At 43.9% G+C, this 19104-nt stretch overlaps 1 protein-coding gene across 1 annotated transcript in view; it reads left to right on the forward strand.

Moving 5' to 3' along the window:
* Positions 1–16335, forward strand: part of LOC139266314 (NACHT, LRR and PYD domains-containing protein 3-like) — a 30489-nt gene extending 14154 nt beyond the window's left edge. The window contains exons 8-12 of the mRNA XM_070884135.1: positions 1198–1314; positions 1877–2047; positions 5528–5698; positions 11423–11590; positions 16227–16335. Of these exons, the coding sequence (XP_070740236.1) occupies positions 1198–1314; positions 1877–2047; positions 5528–5698; positions 11423–11590; positions 16227–16335 (736 nt within the window). The remainder of the gene's footprint in view (positions 1–1197; positions 1315–1876; positions 2048–5527; positions 5699–11422; positions 11591–16226) is intronic.
* The last annotated feature ends 2769 nt before the right edge of the window (positions 16336–19104 follow it).

Below are 19104 nucleotides of genomic sequence, written 5' to 3' on the forward strand. Positions count from 1 at the left end.
CTGGGCAGGCCACAAAGTTCACATGCCAGACACGAGATTCCCAAAGCAAGTGCTCTATGCGGAACTCCTTCACGGCAAATGAGCCAAAGGTGGGCAGCGGAAACATTACAGGGTCACCATCAAAGCCTCCCTGATAAAGTGCAACATTCCCACTGACATCTGGGAGTCCCTGGCCAAAGACCACCCTAAGTCGAGAAAGTGCATCCGGGAGGGCGCTGAGCACTTCGAGTCTCAACACCGAGAGCATGCAGAAATCAAGCGCAGGCAGCAGAAAGAGCGTGTGGCAAACCAGTCCGACCCTCCCCTTCCCCCAACGACTATCTGTCCCACCTGTGACAGAGTCTGTGGCTCTCGTATTGGACTGTTCAGCCACTTCAGAAGTGGAAGCAAGTCTTCCTCGATTCCAAGGGACAGCCTATGATGATGCTGATGACAGGTGTCCAGATTTAAAGGCTACAAATAAATAAATGTTGGAATTACATGGTCTAACAACCCTCTACATCAAAAAACAAGTTTTCTAACCTCTCCCTTTGTTTCTTTTTGCCGATTCTTCTAAATATCTGCCCTGTGATCACCAACAACGGAAATAGTTTTTCTCTATTTACCTTATCAAAGTTCATCCTAATTTTGAACATATTTATCAGATCTACGCTTAACCTTCTCTAGTTTAATGAAAAGTTCCTCAGTTTCTCCTTGTAACTAAAGCCTGGTATTATCTTAGTCTATCTCTTCCACGGCATTGACATCCTCACTAAAGTAATGTACCCAACTTGACACAATGGGAATAATTTGCAGTTTCAACATGGGCAAGAAACTGGCGGTTAGCCACACTTTCAATGGAAAGGAAAATCAGGTGGCGTGTTTAACGGGCAGCCAATCCGCAAGCACCAGTTTAATACCTGCTGCAAAATCAAAAATTACTGCCAACAAATCGAACTGCGACCTAAGAATATGTCCTATTAACCTCAAATAAATCACGAAGCAAAGATACAATACAAATATGTTCGAGCTTGAAGCCACAGACATTTCCAAGTAAAGTAGGTGAGAACCAAAACCTCACATCATTATATGTTTGCTGTCTTGAATGCTCATAATTGATCCAAATTCATTGTCATTTTTCTTGACAGTATTAAACAAATGTTGTCAATGAGTAGAAGCAGTGCACTTTGTTTCCAAGCTGATTTGTATTCTGTTTAGGTTAAATTCTATATTTGCGTTTGATTTTGGAATAATGGGCACCTATGAGGACACACCTGGAGCTGAAATATTGTGCAATGTACTGGCAAGCAAAAATTGTACATTACAAAGTCTACGGTAAGCATATTTTGTAACTAACCACATTCTCCTACTCACACAAAAAAAACTGTTTGTGAGTCTGTGTCTGTGTGTGTGTGTATATGTGTATGTGCATGTATAGGTGTATATTGGTGTGTGTGTGTGCCTGTGTGTGTATATGTGTATGTGCATGTATAGGTGTATATTGGTGTGTGTGTGTGTGTCTGTGTGTGTATATGTGTATGTGCATGTATAGGTGTATATTGGTGTGTGTGTGTCTGTGTGTGTCTGTGTGTGTGCATGTATAGGTGTATATTGGTGTGTGTGTGTGTCTGTGTGTGTATATGTGTATGTGCATGTATAGGTGTATATTGGTGTGTGTGTGTGTCTGTGTGTGTATGTGTATGTGCATGTATAGGTGTATATTGGTGTGTGTGTGTTTCCCCGATACTGCACTCCGGCAATTCACATTTTTTTTCAAAATGATATGCCTCAGTTTTAAAACTTGAGTTTGAATTATTTTTCTATGACAACTTCTAGTTTATTTCCTTCATGTATATGTTTCATTACAAACTTACAACATTTCTTTTGCATCTTAAAGGTTGGCAAAGAATTCACTCACACAGAAATGTTGTACAGATCTCATCTCATCCCTGTCAGACAATCATATACTGACAGAGCTAGATCTCAGCTCTAACAATTTACACAATGAGGGAATTACTACAATGTGTGAAATTCTGAAGGGACCAAACTGTAAAATTCAATCGTTAAAGTAAGTGTCTATAAATGCATCATGTTGTGAGACACTATATAGGGCTAGATTTTCCTCCACTATACTGTCTATGTGACTGTGACAAAGTAAACTATCCCTCCTCGGTTTTCTCGACCTGTCTGCAGCCTTTAACACAGCTGATCACATCGTCCTCCACCAACTCCTCTCCACCATTGTCCAGCTAGATGGGACTGCACTCGCCTGGTTCCATTCTTATCTATCTAATCGTAGCCAGAGAATCATCTGCAAAGGCTTCTCTTCCCACTCCTGCACCATTACCTCTGGTGTCCCCCAAGGATCTATACTTGGTCCCCTCCTATTTCTCATCTACATGCTGACCCTCGGCGAAATCATCCGAAAACAGAGCATCAGTTTTCACATGTACGCTGATGACACCCAGCTCTACCTCACCCCCACTTCTCTCAACCCCTCCACGATCTCTAAATTGTCAGAATGCTTGTCCGACATCCACTACTGGATGAGCAGAAATTTTGTCCAATTAAATGTTGGGATGACTGAAGCCATTGTCTTCGGTCCCCACCACAAACTCCGTTCCCTAGCAACTGACTTCATCCCTCTCCCTGGCAATTGTCTGAGACTGACCCAGACTGTTTGCAACCTTGGTGTCATATTTGACCCCGAAACTAACTTCTGACCACAAATTACTAAGACCGCCTATTTCCACCTCCAGAACATCGTCCAACTCCGCCCCAGCCTCAGCTCATCTTCTGCTGAAACCCTCATCAATGTCCCTGTTACCTTGATACTTCGACTATTCCAAGGCACTTCTGGCCAGCCTCCCACATTCTACCCTACATAAACTTCAGGTCATCCAAAACTCTGCTGTCCTAACTCGCACCAAATCCCATTCACCCATCAGCACTGTGCTCACTGATCTACATTGGCTCCAAGTTAAGCAACGTCTCAATGTTAAAATCCTCATTCTTTCTTCAAATCCCTCCATAGTCTCACCCCTCCCTATCTCTGTAGTCTCCTCCAGCCCAACAACCCTCCGAGATATTTGCACTCCTCTAATCCTGGCCTCGAGCTGCCCCGATTTTAATCGCTCCACCATTGGTGGCCGTGCCTTCAGCTGCCAATGCCCTAAGCTCTGGAATTCCCTCTCTAATCCTCTCTGCCTCTCTTCCTCTCTTTTCTCCTTCAAGATGATCGCTAAAACCTATATCTTTGACATCTGCCCTAATATCTCTTTATGTGGTTCAGTGTCAATTTTTGGTTTATAATGCTCCTGTGAAGCGCTTTGGGATATTTTATCCCATTGAAGGCATTGGCCCTGATATTGGTGGCCTTACCGCTGATTGCCGCTGAGTTTTGTCGCCTGTCTCCCCTCTGTGCCAGTTTCCACTTGGGCTGGAGCGGGCGGGATGGGAGAACCGCTGGGAACTGCCCACTGACGGCTGCTGGCGGCCAAGGAGTGCAAGTGTCCTCCCGCCCGCCGAGCTGCTAGATTGGTGAGGGCGGGAGTTGGCGCCAGCAGGGGGAAGGACCAATGCATGAAGGCAGGTCTAACCCCGACAGTAAGTACGAAGACCTGCAAAAAAAGGTTAGTGAACATCTTTTAAAATGTTTATTACAGCGTCTTACCTGGATGGGGTCTCCTGAAGGTGTTCCAGTGGGTTTTTTGGAATTGGTTTTATTTTCAGCTCCTGGGCCCGACTCCATCCTTGGCAGCACTTAGGCGGCAAGTGCATTTGCTGCATGAGATTGAGAGCTCCCGCCCACTGACGCCCAGATTGATGGTGTAAGCCGTTATTTTGCCACCGGGTGGTACTGCCACCTCTTTTAGAGGCATCTTCCTGGAAAAGTACCGCCCGGTCTCTCGGCAGCCATTGGCGATCCTTTCGGCGGCACTTGGGCAGGCTTTGGCTGCGACCAAGTTCGGGCCCATTGGCCCTGAAATCCCGGTTCCTTCTTCCCGCGGGCATTCGACTCAATTCTAGACAAAAGATGCACATTTACCTTTGCTGCTGCGCCCACCAGCGATCCTGGTCCTGAGGCCTCCTCTCCCTGTGCATCGGAGCGCGTGCACGTCTGGACGGACAGAGAGCTGGACTGGAGTCACATGGCACTGGGCAGCCAATCCAGATAAACTAGTTTCTTTTTCATAATAATGGGAACTCCGTAAGCAGGAGTTCTCATTGTGATTCAGAAACACTACCTCATCCCCAACACCAAAACACCAATAAAAAATAGAAAAAAAACATGACATATTTAACATTAATTTAAATTAAAGTTAATAAATGTCTTAGAAAAATAAATATTTTTCCGATTTTTAAAAAAGTTTTTTAATTATGGTTTAAAATAAACTTACTTTAGTGGACAGGATTATTAACATTAAAATGTGTTTCTTAAATTTTATTTTCATATGTTTTTGTAGATTTTAAAACTCTTACTCTGGTAAAAGTAGGCTATGCGCCTGCTTTTACCAAGCGCAAAAGTATTAAGAACTTTCGCAGGGCAAGATTGGGCAAATATCGCAATCTTGCCCATGCAAATGTCCTGGCTGCCGAGATGCGTGTGATCTGTCAAGCTAAAACTTGACAGATCGGAAAAGCCGTTTTTTGGCACATGTGCATCAAGTGGCGAAAACTGGCATTTGCGATGCCTTCCCGGGTCTGTAAACACTCCATACAGACCTGAGGAGGCCGGGATTTCAGGGCCATTATATAATTATATAATTATAAGTTGTTGTTGGTGTTGAAACTGGACAATGTTGTGTCAAAACTGAAGAAAATCCATTGGTGAGGCTTACCACTGCCAACTATTTCCTTCCCATCCCCATTGTATGGGGGTTGGCTGCCTGATCCTAGACCACTCCGCTGCTTATAACTGAGAGGGTTTGGGAGTCTGCTTGATCACCCACTGTAACGGACAAGCCCAGGGACCGTCCGGAGAGGGGTGACAGTGTATGCTGGGCCAGCAGTGGAAGGCCCACTGAAGCTCCTTTTGGAGGGAGAGGTCCCAGTGGTGGGCATCGCGACCTCTTCTGAGGACCCAGCCATTCATCACATGAAGACATCAGCTCTGTCTAAAGCCTAACTCAAAAATTCTAGGTTGATCACCACTGTAGCACTGCCACATTAGTCCCTTCATTGCGGGCTCACTCTTGTTGGCAGAGATGATGCTCTACATAGTTAAACAACCCCATCCCAGGAACATGAGTTGGAGTCATGGTGATGGGCAAGGTGTCTGCAGAAGTCACCACTCTGCATCCACCCCTCTCCTGTCCCCGCCCCCCAGCCCAGTTGGAAATACTAGTCTGGTCTTCCTGTTGATAATTTAAATTAAAAGTCAGCTTAATAGAATTTAGAATTATCAGCAGCAGGAACATCACCTATTTAGTGTAAGTAAGTATAGAGTAATTTTACAAATAGGAGCAACAATGTTCAATGGACTGAGATTTTATATATCTTAAGGACATTTTCACAAACTTATATTTCTAACTCTTTATTTCCACAGGGTGGCGAACACTAAACTAACAAGTGATTGTTGTGGGACACTTGCTTCTGTGTTCAACACGAACCAAACACTGACTGAGTTGGATCTGAGCATGAATGAATTGGGTGATAACGGAGTGAAAACATTGCTTTCTTCATTTAAGGATTCACACTGTAAATTACAAAATCTGGGGTATGTAAATACAGAGGTTGATTGCCTTTAATACATCAGGATGTTGAAACAATTTGGGTGGAGATAAGGAACAATAAGGGGGAAAAGTCACTGGTGGGCATAGTCTATAGGCCCCCTGACAGTAGCAACTCTCTTGGTCGGAGCATAAACCAGGAAATAGTGGGGGCTTATAAAAAGGGAACAGCAATAATCATGGGTGATTTTAACCTCCATATTGATTGGACAAATCAAATTGGTCAGGGTAGCCTTGAGGAGGAGTTCACAGAGTGCATAAGGGACGGGTTCCTTGAGCAGTATGTAACGGAACCAACCAGCCTGCTATCTTAGATCTGGTCATGTGTAATGAGACAGGATTAATAAACAATCTTGTAGTAAAGAATCCCCTTGGAATGAGTGATCATAGTATGATTGAATTTCAAATTCAGATGGAGGGTGAGAAAGTTGGATCTCTAACCAGCATACTAAGCTTAAATAAATGGGAATATGAAGGTATGAGGGCAGAGTTGGGTAAAGTGGACTGGGAAAATAGATTGATGTGTGGGATAGTTGATGAATAGTGGTGTACATTTAAGGAGATATTTCACAACTCTCAAGAAAAATATATTCCAGTGAGGAGGAAAGGGTGTAAGAGAAAAGATAGCCATCCGTGGCTAACTGAAGAAATAAAGGACGGTATCCAATTAAAAACAAGGGCATACAAAGTGGCCAAAACTAGTGGGAGGACAGAAAACTGGGAAGCTTTTAAAAGCCAGCAAAGAATGACTAAAAAATGATTAAGAAAGGGAAGATAGACTATGAAAGTAAACTAGCACGAAATATAAAAACAGATAGCAAGAGTTTCTATAGGTATATAAAAAGGAAAAGAGTGGCTCAAGTAAATGTTGGTCCCTTAGAGGACGAGACCGGGGAATTAGTAATGGGGAACATGGAGATGGCAGAAACTCTGAACAAATATTTTGTATCAGTGTTTACAGTAGAGGACACTAACAATATTCTGACAGTGAATTGTCTAGGGGCTTTAGGGGGGAGGAACTTAATACAATCACAATCACAAAAGAGGTGGAACTCAGTAAGATAATGGGACTAAAGACAGATAAATCCCCTGGACTTGATGGCTTGCATCCAAGGGTCTTAGGAGAAGTAGCGGCAGGGATAGTGGATGCATTGGTTGTAATTTACCCAAATTCCCTGGATTCTGGGGAGGACCCAGCAGATTGGAAAACTGCAAATGTAATGCCCCTATTTAAAAAAGGAAGCAGACAAAAAGCAGGAAGCAAAGACCAGTTAGCCTAACATCTGTGGTTGGGAAAATGTTGGAGTCCATTATTAAAGAAGCAGTAACAGGACATTTGGAAAAGCAAAATTTGGTCAGGCAGAGTCAGCATGGATTTATGAAGGAAAGTCATGTTTGACAAATTTTCTGGGGTTCTTTGAGGATGTAACAAACAGGGTGGATAAAGGGGAACCAGTGGATGTGGTGTATTTGGACTTCCAGAAGGCATTTGACAAGATGCCACATAAAAGGTCACTGCACAAGAGAAAAGTTCACAGGGTTGGGGATAATATATTAGCATGGATAGAGGATTGGCTAACTAACAGAGAACAGAGAGTTGGGATAAATGGTTCATTCTCTGTTTGGCAATCAGTAACTAGTGGTGTGCTGCAGGGACCCCAACTATTTACAATCTATAACGACTTGGAGGAAGTGACCGAGTGTAACGTAGCCAAGTTTGCTGACGATACAAAGATGGGAGGAAAAGCAATGTGTGAGGAGGACACAAAAAATCTACAAAAGGACATAGACAGGCTAAGTGAGTGGGCAAAAATTTAGCAGATGGAGTATAATGTTGGAAAGTGTGAGATCATGCACTTTGGCAGAAAAAAAATCAAAGAGCAAGTTATTATTTAAATGGAGAAAGATTGCAAAGTGCTGCAGTACAGAGGGACCTGGGGGTACTTGTGCATGAAACACAAAAGGATAGCATGCAGGTACAGCAAGTGATCAGGAAGGCCAATGGTATTTTGGCCTTTATTGCAAAGGGGATGGAGTATAAAAGCAGGGGCGTCTTGCTACAGTTATACAGGGTATTGGTGAGACCACACCTGGAATACTGTATGCAGTTTTGGTTTCCATATTTATGAAAGGATATACTTGCTTTGGAGGCAGTTCAGAGAAGGGTCACTCGGTTGATTCCGGGCATGAGGGGATTGACTTAAGAGGAAAGGTTGAGTAGGTTGGGCCTCTACTCATTGGAATTCAAAAGAATGAGAGGTGATCTTATCGAAATATATAAGATTATGAGGGGGCTTGACAAGGTGGATGCAGAGAGGATGTTTCCACTGATGGGAGAGACTAGAACTCGAGGGCATGATCTTAGAATAAGGCCGCCCATTTAAAACAGAGATGAGGAGAAATTTATTCTCTGAGAGGGTTGTAAATCTGTGGAATTCGCTGCCTCAGAGAGCTGTGGAAGCTGGGACATTGAATAAATTTAAGACAGAAATAGACAGTTTCTAAAATGATAAGGGGATAGGGGTTATGGGGAGTGGGCATGGAAGTGGAGCTGAGCCCATGATCGGATCAGCCATGATATTATTGAATGGCGGAGCAGGCTCGAGGGGCCGTATGGCCTACTCCTGCTCCTATTTCTTATGTTCTTATCAGAAAACCTTATAATTCACACACACCTGTGATGCTCATGCATGTTGGACCTTTTCCATTTAGGAAATAAACCCAGTGATACCTTGATCCCAATAACATATCCTACTTTCAATGTTTACATCTGTTACTGTAACATTTCACAGCAATGAAAAGAAAAATAATGGGCCAAAAATTGCTCTCCGCGGATGCAAGCCTCCGCCCACATAATATGATGCACACCTGCAGTCCCTGCGCACACGGAAAATTCTGTTTTGAACCGGCAGAGTCCTGGGCAGCGCATTGCGGCACACCACCCAGGGACGTTACACACGTGAAGCCTGTTGCTTCATTCGCAAAATAATACCGCTCACAAGACCTGTCAAAAAAGTAATTTGAATAGGCCAAGCCCCCAATTTTGTTTACCTCCACGGAGTTGTGCGGAGCTGCCATTACTATGAATGGGAATACCCCCAAAAACAAAGAAAACACTTTACATAAATAAAAATAACACCTCACTTATTTAAAATGAATAGAAATTGAATTAAATTAAATGTTTTAGAAAAAAATTATCTTTTTGAAAATGCTTTTAATGTTTTAATAGTGTTAAAAATAAATAAACTTACCTTAATGGACAGAGTTTTTAATATAAAAATTAGTCATAACATTTATTTTTTCGATCTTTTCAAACTCTTATGCTGGTAAAAGTAGGTCTTACGCCTACATTTGCCAGGCGTAAGAGATTTAAGGACATTCGCTGGGCAGGAATTGGGCTCTCCACCTATAGAGACCCTTTACTTTTACATTTGTACGATCTGTCAAAATTGCAAGTGCCGAGTTGCTCTATATAACACACCTGAAAAACCAACAACACATGAATAAAAGACCAGTAGCATCCTGAAACATCATTGCCGTTATCATATCTCATGTCAGCCATTCTATAAGTGAAAGTTCTAATTTGGTGCTGATTTCCGGGTAGTTTTATAGGGCCCAAGTTTCAAGCCGCGCCTGGAACGGCGCAGTCCCGACCTGGACACCCGTTTTTCACGCCACAAAGTGCGCCTAAAAAAAACTTCCAGATTCTCCGGCTCCCTGCAAATCGTTTGCAGCTGGGCGCGGCGCAGCACGAGCTGCAGGGGGCGGAGCCAGGTCCCTGCGCTGAAAACAGTACCAGGACCTCTGCACATGCACGCTACAGTGGGCGCGCATGTGCAGTAGCTCCAGGCGCCCGAAACTGTGTGGGAGGGGCCGAAGCACGCAGCCCCTAGCCCTGGCCGAATGGCCTCACTGGGGCTGCGTGAATAAGGCTCCTCCCACGGCCAGCTCCTGCTTCCTCCTGACCCGACTCGATTCCCGCTTCCCGCCTCCGGACCCGACACTGACCTGACTCCCGCTTCCCGCCCCCTGCCTCCGGACCGGACCCGACCCCGACCCCGGCCCCGACCTCAACACCGACCCGATTCCCGCTTCCCGCCGCCCCCACCCCCCGCCCCCGGACCGGACCCGACCCCCCGGACTGGACCCGACCCGACTCCCGCTTCCCCCCCCCCCCCCCGACTGGACCCGACCTGAACTCCCTCTCCCTCCCTCCCCCCGACCCGAACTGAACCGACCTCTCTCCCACCACCCCGCCGACCCGACCCGTGATCCCGACCCGACCCAACGCCACCTACCTGTAAATCTGTTGCTGGGGATGGGCCCTGCCCGAAGTCTCGGGCCCGGCCCGTTCAGCCTCCCTCCTCCATCTCCTTTCCTCCCCCCTCTCCTTTCCCCCCTTCTCCTTTCCCCCCCACTTTTTCTTCCCCCCCCTTTTCCTCCTCCCCCCCCTCCCCCTTCTCCCCCATCCCTCCCCCTTCTCCCCCATCCCTCCCCCATCCCTCCCCCTTCCCTCCCTCTACCTGGTGCATCATGTGGCAGCCAGGGTGTACAGCATGAAGTGAAGTAAATGTGGCCATGGTAGGCCATTCCTAGCATCCCGGGCAGCAATGTGGTTGGGTGCTGATGTCCTGTGTCCTGTGCAGCATCAGGTGATTGCAGAGAAGGTTGTTGATGCTGGTGTGTTTCGTGATGTTGGTGTTGGGGCTTATAGAGGTGGGATTCTGAGGACCAAGGTGAGATTTTTTCAAGGGCACGGATGCTTCTGGAATAGATGGCAGGTGAGGTTGAGATGACAGAAGCAATCTGTCAATGGTGAGAGAGGTTGCTCCAAGGAGGTGACAGTGGATAGAGAGTTCACTGCAAACACTTCCAAACTGTATACAGCTCAAAAGTGTCTTTCAAATCCTAAAGGCTTCAGATTATAAAAACATAACAACATAAGCATTAGGAGCAGGAGCAGGCCATTTGGCCCTTTGAGCCTGCTCCGCCATTCTCTGCCAATGACATTGGAAAGTGAATAGCTGTGAAATGGTAGCTTTTATACCACTTCTGTAGCTGTCAACTAGTCAAAGCAATGGAGAGTATTGAGAGTCATTGAGAACCCGACACACGTACCTGGAGTGCTCCCCGAAGGATGACAAACTTGTCAGAAACTTGGTAAAATGTTAAGTGCCTGGTTAAAATCATTTTCAATATCTTTAAAGTACCTGTGAAACATCTTAATTGACTGGCCCGCTGCTTGTTGTTGGGTCTGCGATCCGCACGCAGATCCGGCACTTGACAAGATGACACGGAGGCAGGTTCAGAGCGGACTTAAGACCCACTGTCAATCAGGGTTACTTTGACAACGAGCCTGCCTCCAAACCTGCACTCGCAGGGCTGGGAAGATTCCGGTCTAACAGGCTAAAATCACTTTGTGTAATGTTCGTTATGGTCATGTTAATATATTTGTATAAAATTTCCTCTGTCTAAAATTTTAAAAAGACCTTAACCCATTTAAAATAAATGAGCTAACTCTTTTGTTAAAATAGTCGACAAAAGAATTTCAAACGAACATGTTCATTGCTAGGATCTCACAGTACGATTTTAACCCCTAGATATCATTCTGCACATTAGTAACCTTTACCCATAAGTAATTTTGAACATGTTTCAGTCATTTTGACAAACCCAATTAACTAAAATTATTTTCTATATTTCTGTTTCTCTAGACTATCAAAAACTGGACTCACAGATGCTTGCTCCAAAGACCTCGAATCTACATTTGCAACATTCGAAACACTGATACATCTTGATTTAAGTCACAATAAATTTACAGACAAATCTACTGAAAACTTTTATGACTTAATTTCGCATTGTGCCAGTCTAAGGACAATAAGGTAAAGTGTCACCTCTTTTTTTAGTTCAAAGACAAAATTTAAAGGCTGCTGCTGCCAGTTATTTTTTAACTGAGCTGTTTCTATTGGTGTAATTCAGCTATACTTGAGAACTCTGTTACTTAAAGCGCCTGCTAAGAGATACATTTTCAACTTTTACTTTTGACATAATTAATTGTGCTATTTTTGGTCACATTGAACAGCCAATAATGTATAATATGAATCCAATAGTACATGGTGTTCAGTAACACCACTTGCGTATCTAGAAGACGTGGATGCGCTGTGAAGCACGTGGAAAGAAGGCCTCCGACCAGATTCCAGATGCCTCCAGGACTACCAGGGCTGCCTTGTACTTCCTACAATACATCAGCGGCAGGTCGGGGCCATAAAAGGAGCGGCAAGCGGCAGCGTGGAGGCATGCCACTACAGGGTACAGTGCGAGCTGGTGCAGGAGGGCAACGGCACCAAAGAGTGATGTCAGCAAGGTCCAGGTCGGTGATTGGAGCGTGGGCAGATACAGCAGGAATGACGAGGTGGGGGCGAAGGAGCAGCAAGAGATGTGATCGGGGCCCTGGGGAGGTGTGAGTTCGGGGCCAGGGACCCGGGGCACCACGGGCCAGCCCACACTGCGATATGTGTGTGCACTAGGTCCGTGCAGCAGAGCTGGTCTCCAGTCGTCTTGGTTAATCCTTATAACTGGACCAAGACCTAGCTCTGTTAAGCCCGTGTGGTGGCTGATGTGCAACGGTCACCCCACATTAAAAAATTCACGCACAGGCATCATCTACCCTTGAGGATGTAGTTCGGGTCCTTCATTGAAACACCTGTGAACTCATCCTTTTTTGGTGTGGAAGCAAGTCATCCTCGTTTCGAGGGACCACCTATGATTATGATGATGTTCAGTACAATAATGATAAGGTGGATGAAAATCTGAAATATGCTTCTCAAATTGCATTGTTTGAACATAAGACTGACTTTTAATATCATGGCTAGCCTGGTAAGTCATTGAATTTCTTCCTGCACCGAGTAGCTGTACAGGGATTGCAGGAGGTGACACTCACAGCAAGGTAATTTCCTTCTACAGATATTGGGCCTGTATCATCTCTTTGGTTGGTTTCTTTCCTTCAATGACAAAGATTGCCTGCTTCTTTTTCTTCATTTCGGCCAACAAAATGTCAATGGAGCAACTGGGAAATTAGGAGGCTCTGTTATTTGATGTAGTGGCTGCAGATATTATTCCTTGGCTGATAGTCTTCGAATTTCCATTTTAAGTTACTGCAGCAGTGCTGGATTCCCTTCAAAGCTGAGCTTCCGATAGAGGGTGCCAATAATGCTGAGAGGCTGCCCACATAGTAAAATTAAGTTGGCCCAGAGAATAAAATAAGGTCACAGCAGTGTTACATCAGCAGGCAGAATTCTGGTCAAGGTGCATTTCTCGTGTTAAACCTACCAAAGAGGAAATTCCAGGTCATGGCCACATCGCTCTGTTCTGGGGCATACCCGTTGAAGTACTTGGAGCACTGACTGTCTCATTGAGATCCTGGACCCTGAAATTCCTGGGGCTACCATCTGTGGAAAGCACAGAGAAATAGCACAAATGTCTGAAAATAGCAGTCTACTCCATTTCTCTGGAGATTCCACCAATCCCTTGCCGAAGTTGGTAAACAAAATTTCAGAGGCCCTATTTTTGACTGAGGTCATATGATAAGTCCAAATGTGTCTGTTATACATCAAATATAAATTTACCTATAATTTATATCAAAGTCGCAAGGAGGAAAATATTCTATTTTCTCGCATTGTTGTCATGAATAAACGTCCAATAGGATTTTAGAAAGAATTACTCAGAATGTAAATTTCCACTTTATTTTGCAGTAATTGATTTAACCATTAACCAATAGTAAAAGATATTGACCTAGAAATTGCAGTCAGTGGCATGCCGCGAGCGAACACCTCTGAACCGCAGGAAAAGTATGCACCTACCCGGTGGCTCTGGAAACTTCGCACACATGCGCTCCTGGGCCTGCAGGGGTTAGCGTTAGGTTAGGGTTAGGGTTAAGGTAAAGGCCCACGCATCCCAGGAGTGCATGTGGTTCATAAGCGCCCTGGGATCAAGTGGGTCAGCCCAACTAATGACAATGGAGGATCCCTATTATGTTTATGGGGATTCCATTTACGTACAGAATCCCCATAAGCAAAATTGAAATCACTTAAAAAATGTAATTTCACCGCACTTAAATAAAAATAAATCATCATAGGTTCAAAATTAATTAAAATATCATTCAATTAAACATTTAAAATAAAAATTTAATTGTTTGAAAAATAAATGTAAACATTTTTAAACAGGACAAAAATAACCTAAACTAATTTTAAATGCAAGGGAATGTTGAAATGATTTTAATAATTTTATTTTAACATTTTTGAACCCATATGCTGTTAAAAGAAGGCCCTATGCCTTACACCAAATAACGGTTTGGTGTGTATTCGCTGGGCAGTAGTTCGGCAAATAGCCCAATTTGCGCCAGCAAATGTCACGCAGAAACTTAACAGATCACAAGTTCCGTGTTTTCACACATGAGCATTGCATGAAGCGCACTCTCCCCGTTATAGGCCCCAAAATCCAGGCCCATTATTATACATTCGGCTCTTCTGTCAAACAATGCCCTCCCACATTTGGGGGGTTAGTGGGGGGGGGCACTTCACTAGCATGGGTCAAGCAAGTGGAAAAGTCCCACTTGCCCATGCCTGCTGGAAACTTCAAAACCTGTCCCCTGTTGGGAGGTGGGGATTTACCCATGTCCTAGCAGCCGCTGAGCAAGTGAGCCAATTGGCAAGATTATTTATTTTTAATTTTAAATTCTTTGGGGATGTAAGAGGTTTTGCCTTTGGTGGTTTCGAATCACCCCCTTTACAACAGTTCTAGACACCGGAATTATAGTGGTGAACAGAAATACAGAGTTATAGCCAGATCTTTCGGTTTCAACTGTCACAATGCTTTGATTCAAGTTAAAGCACACATCAGCACGCAGTAAAACACACCCTGATGGTGTAGAACAAACAAACACAGTACAACACACAACCCTGGCCCGCCTGAACAGGCCCCTAATGCAAAGTACCCACGACTAAAACACCCCTGCTCAGATTCAAAAGTGCACCACCGAATCTGTCCAACAGAATTGTGCGTACGCTTACGATCCGTGCAAAAGCTCCCCACTAAAATCCCTAAGGCTTGGTTGGGACACATGACACCCTTTCACACTATGTGTGGTCTTAAAGATGTGTGGGCTGGGATAAATGTTCACCAATTACCGTCTGGCTTACTCGTTGCTTCTCCCGATGAGATACATCTTCTGATTGTGGTATTCAAGTCCAGTCTCAAGGTCAGCTTCCCAGTTGAAATAGCGAGGCTCTCCTTGCTCGTAGATGGTGTTTCTTCTCTCCGACCCAGATGGAGTGCTCAGTCCTTGTGCGTTGAATGAAACGAGTAAGCGTAGAAGAGGAGAGAGCGAGAGAGAGAGAGGGCAGCTGAAACCTGCCACTCTTATACCTGCAAGCTGCTTCTTCTTACACCAAACGTTCAACTGTCCTTCGCCTGAGGCAATACAACGGAAAGAGCAAAATCATGTCTTCGGCCTGTTCCTTTGTTGCTGGGCTGTTTCTTCGATAAGGCTCCAACAAGTCTGTGAAGTCGAAGAGCTTTCTTTGTGTCTTGAGCACCGACCAATCTTATTGATCTCTCACTGGTAGCATGACAAAAGGGCCCGACCATCAACCACCTTCCTGCCATTTCAGCCATTCCTGCACCCCTCCCCCACGGTGTGTATTCCTGTGGGACATGTTTGAACCTGTCCCACATCAGGCTGCCTGCTTCTCTGTGCAGTAACAACCGAATTCAAAACAATATCCAAAACTTTAAGTCCAAAAGTATATGTTTTTGCTGTCGATATTTTCACGGAATTCTTACAGGGATCCAGGCTGCTTGCCTGGCATGGACCATACCTATACTCCATCTCCTTCCAGCTAAAGGAGAGGGAACTTCTGGCTTAGGGAATCACTTCCCCTGGCTTTGGTCCTGGCAGTCATTTGCTTGTAAGGGTGGATAGAAAGAGGAAGCCCACAGAAATGAGACAGAGAGAGTGTTCCCACTTGTGGGGAAGAGCAAAACTAGAGGCCATCAATATAAGATCGTCACCAAGAAATCAGATAGGGAATTCATAAGAAACTTCTTTACCCAGACAGTGGTAGGAATGTAGAACTTGCTCCCACAGGAAGTGGTTGAGGCAAATAGTATGGTTGCATTTAAGGGGAAGCTAGATAAGCATATGAGGGAGAAGGGACTAGAGGATTATGCTGATAGATTTAGATGAGGAAGGATGGGAGGATGTAGGAGTAGAACATTAGTGCCGGTATGGACTGGTTGGGCCAAATGGCCTGTTTCTGTGCTGTAAATTCTATGTAATTCTATGTATATCCACCATTTCTCTGTGGGTTCTGCTGATCTCCTACTGGAGTTATGGTAAGAGACATACGGAATCACCATAGAATTTCTTACCCCGGACATTATAACAGTTGCATAAAGTGAAATAGTCTTCTATTTACAGAAATGTGTAATAATTATTAATATTTCTCATCTATGATGAAGGCTGGAGAAGAATCGGTTCTCTGCAAATAAATACAAAAAACTAGAGGACTTGAAGAAGGAAAAGAATGACCTCCACACCATGGAGTCAAACTCAGAAAAGGCTCAATAATGCATTTAAAACTCTCCGTGCATCATTATAATAATCTACATTTTCATAGGAATTAAAATGGAAAATGTTATGTGAACAAATTGTAAATTTAAAACCTGTGTAATCATTGCAATGTGTGATGGTGTGAAATCTCTTTATTTTCTCCGATAGTAGGCTCAGTGTGTTTAGTCAATGGGTAGCTGAGCCATATAGTTCAGGAAAGACCAGTGTTTAATTCCTGGTGTGTGCTGACCTTGCTGATCTTAACATTTGGCCTCAGTGCCCTGGGTTAGAAAGAGAAAAAATGGCCAGGGTTCCCACTCTTGATCATTATTGAAGGGTTCCTGCTGAAAGTGGACACCCTGTCCTTAAATTAAGATTTGAGAACGCAGATCTCCAGAAATGGTAACAAATACTAAATGGGTGTACAAGAATATTGTGTAATTCAGCAACTCATTTTCTCAACAACCTTCATTAACAGCCTGAATGAAAAGATTATAGTGTGATGCTTAATTTGATGACTGAAGGTACAAAATCATGTGGGATATCTAACTGAAGATGGAATGTAATCCTGCAATGATCTGTTTATTGTTTCAAAATAGTATAAAATCTAAACAAATCTAAACAAATTAAAGTGAACCGTGTTTGTGTATTTTGATTTATTTGTTGTGTAAGTTGATCAGTGAATTATATGATTGAATTAATGGAAAAGTTTTCACTCTTTAAAAATGTTTAATTTATAACAAAATTGATTGATAGCTTTGTATTGTAAATTCTATTTTACATTGCATTAAAATTATATATGTGTGTGTTCTCATTCAATGTTGCCATTCTTTGTTAGATGCTCAGAAATACTTCAGCTTTTACACAGCTATAAGCATCAGTAGCTGCATCATTATCTATCTATTATATATAAAAATTCAGTATGTGGAGCCCGTGTTTCAATAAAAACTTATTATAAGTACGTGTAGTAATTATTACTCCTGAACATGGTGCTATGAAAGGTAGTTTTAATGTTAAAGGTGTCATGTTGCCTGAGAATCACATAATAGCTGCTATTTTATAGTGAGAGTATATCACCCTGAGCAATCTGGCCAGTACATTCCCACAATCAAAACACTTTCAGAAAGGAAAATCCATGCATGATCTTTTTCTCAGTAACTTAAATTTCTGAATGTCCAAAATAAGGGCTTAAACAAAATTAAAAGTTCAAAAACTTACAGATTTCACAATAGCATGGTTAAACATGGAATTATGAGTCCCCAGTGTATTTCACCCTCCTGGTCAAGCAGGTAAACCCAGAAAAATTGTGCCCTTTGGATCTTAGATTATTTCACCCAATGTTTGCTGCTTATCACACAGTTAGAAGAAAACCTATTGATAGCGATGCTTAAAATACATGAACCAAGGAACAGTTAATTTATTAGAAAAAGTTTTGAGATCATGCCAATCAGATTCATAATATTGAAAGTCAATGCTTTTCAGGGAGATGTTTAACTTTTTAATATTTCATCTTCAGGCAGATAATAAGGGGTTGGAATTCAGTTGGTTACACATGCTGATAGCGCTGGTGTTAGGTGTCAACTGGGAGTTAGGCATCTGGGAGTGGCGCTCGATGCTGTTCATGCCTGATGCGAAATTCACTTGAAATTTTTTAGGGGCGTAAAAACGTAACGTCCCGCCGGCTAATGCCATGGAAATCATGACATCAGTACATGTGCAAGGCCTCCTTGGCTCCCTTCTCGCCACATTCATTTTTGCCGCCTCACTTAACAGCTGGCGTCCATGATGCCTGAAAAAGTTGGACTGTGCAAGGCAGAGAAAATAATCCGGGGCGTTATTTAAAGGGAGTTGCAGCTGGGGATCAGAGATTTCGGTGAGTGATGCGTTTGATGCTCGCACAGAGTGTTGACGTTGCACTGCTGTTCACTCATCAGATTGATTATTGACACATTTTTGGGTTTGATATCGGAAAAAAGTGAAAGTTGGATTTTGCTGTGACCTCTACAAAATTATGGGGGCAGTGATCGCACACTACGTCATCCTGCGGCGATGAATTGAAAGGCGCCGGCTGCAGAGACAGCTTAGGGCAATGTGGATCCTCCCCAAAGGAGAGGCCCCAGACAGCGGGGCAGGAGGCCGTACACACACAGGGTTTACTGTGCGCATTACTCTTATCTTGAGATATCCAAGGAGCAGTGCTTAGGAAGGCCGAGGTTCCGCAAGGAGGTGGTCACGGAAATTTTCAACCTTCTGCAGACATACCTGGCAGATGACATTGGCACCAGGACTTTGCTGTCAGTGGCAGTGACAGCAGCACTCAACTTCTATGCTACCGGCTCCTTCCAGTCTCCTGTAGGCGATATAAGCAACATAATCACAGTTTGCAGTACATTGCTGCATTCACCAGGTTACCGACGCTCTCTACAGCAAATGAACACACTAGATCAAGTTCAGCATGTCCAGGGAAGCCATGGATGAGCGCATTGTGGCTTTTCCATGATCGCGGGCTCCCCCAGGTTTCAGGGAGCCATCGATTGTACTCATCTAGTATTGCGGGCTCCGCCTCACCTGGCCAGACTCTTCACCTGGCCATCTGCTGAAGTCTCCATGCATACAAATGGCAACACAAGATTGTGACAAATGAAACAAATATTTATTGACACAAAACACCATAGTGTGCTGAAAAGAAACACCAAAGGACGCCATCATCGACAGCAAACAATAATAGAAACCAGTCCCTTTGAAACATTATCACCCACATGCACATGCAACTATTCACATTATTTC

The sequence above is a fragment of the Pristiophorus japonicus genome, chromosome 6 (assembly GCF_044704955.1).
Source record: "Pristiophorus japonicus isolate sPriJap1 chromosome 6, sPriJap1.hap1, whole genome shotgun sequence".
Taxonomy (NCBI): domain Eukaryota; kingdom Metazoa; phylum Chordata; class Chondrichthyes; family Pristiophoridae; genus Pristiophorus; species Pristiophorus japonicus.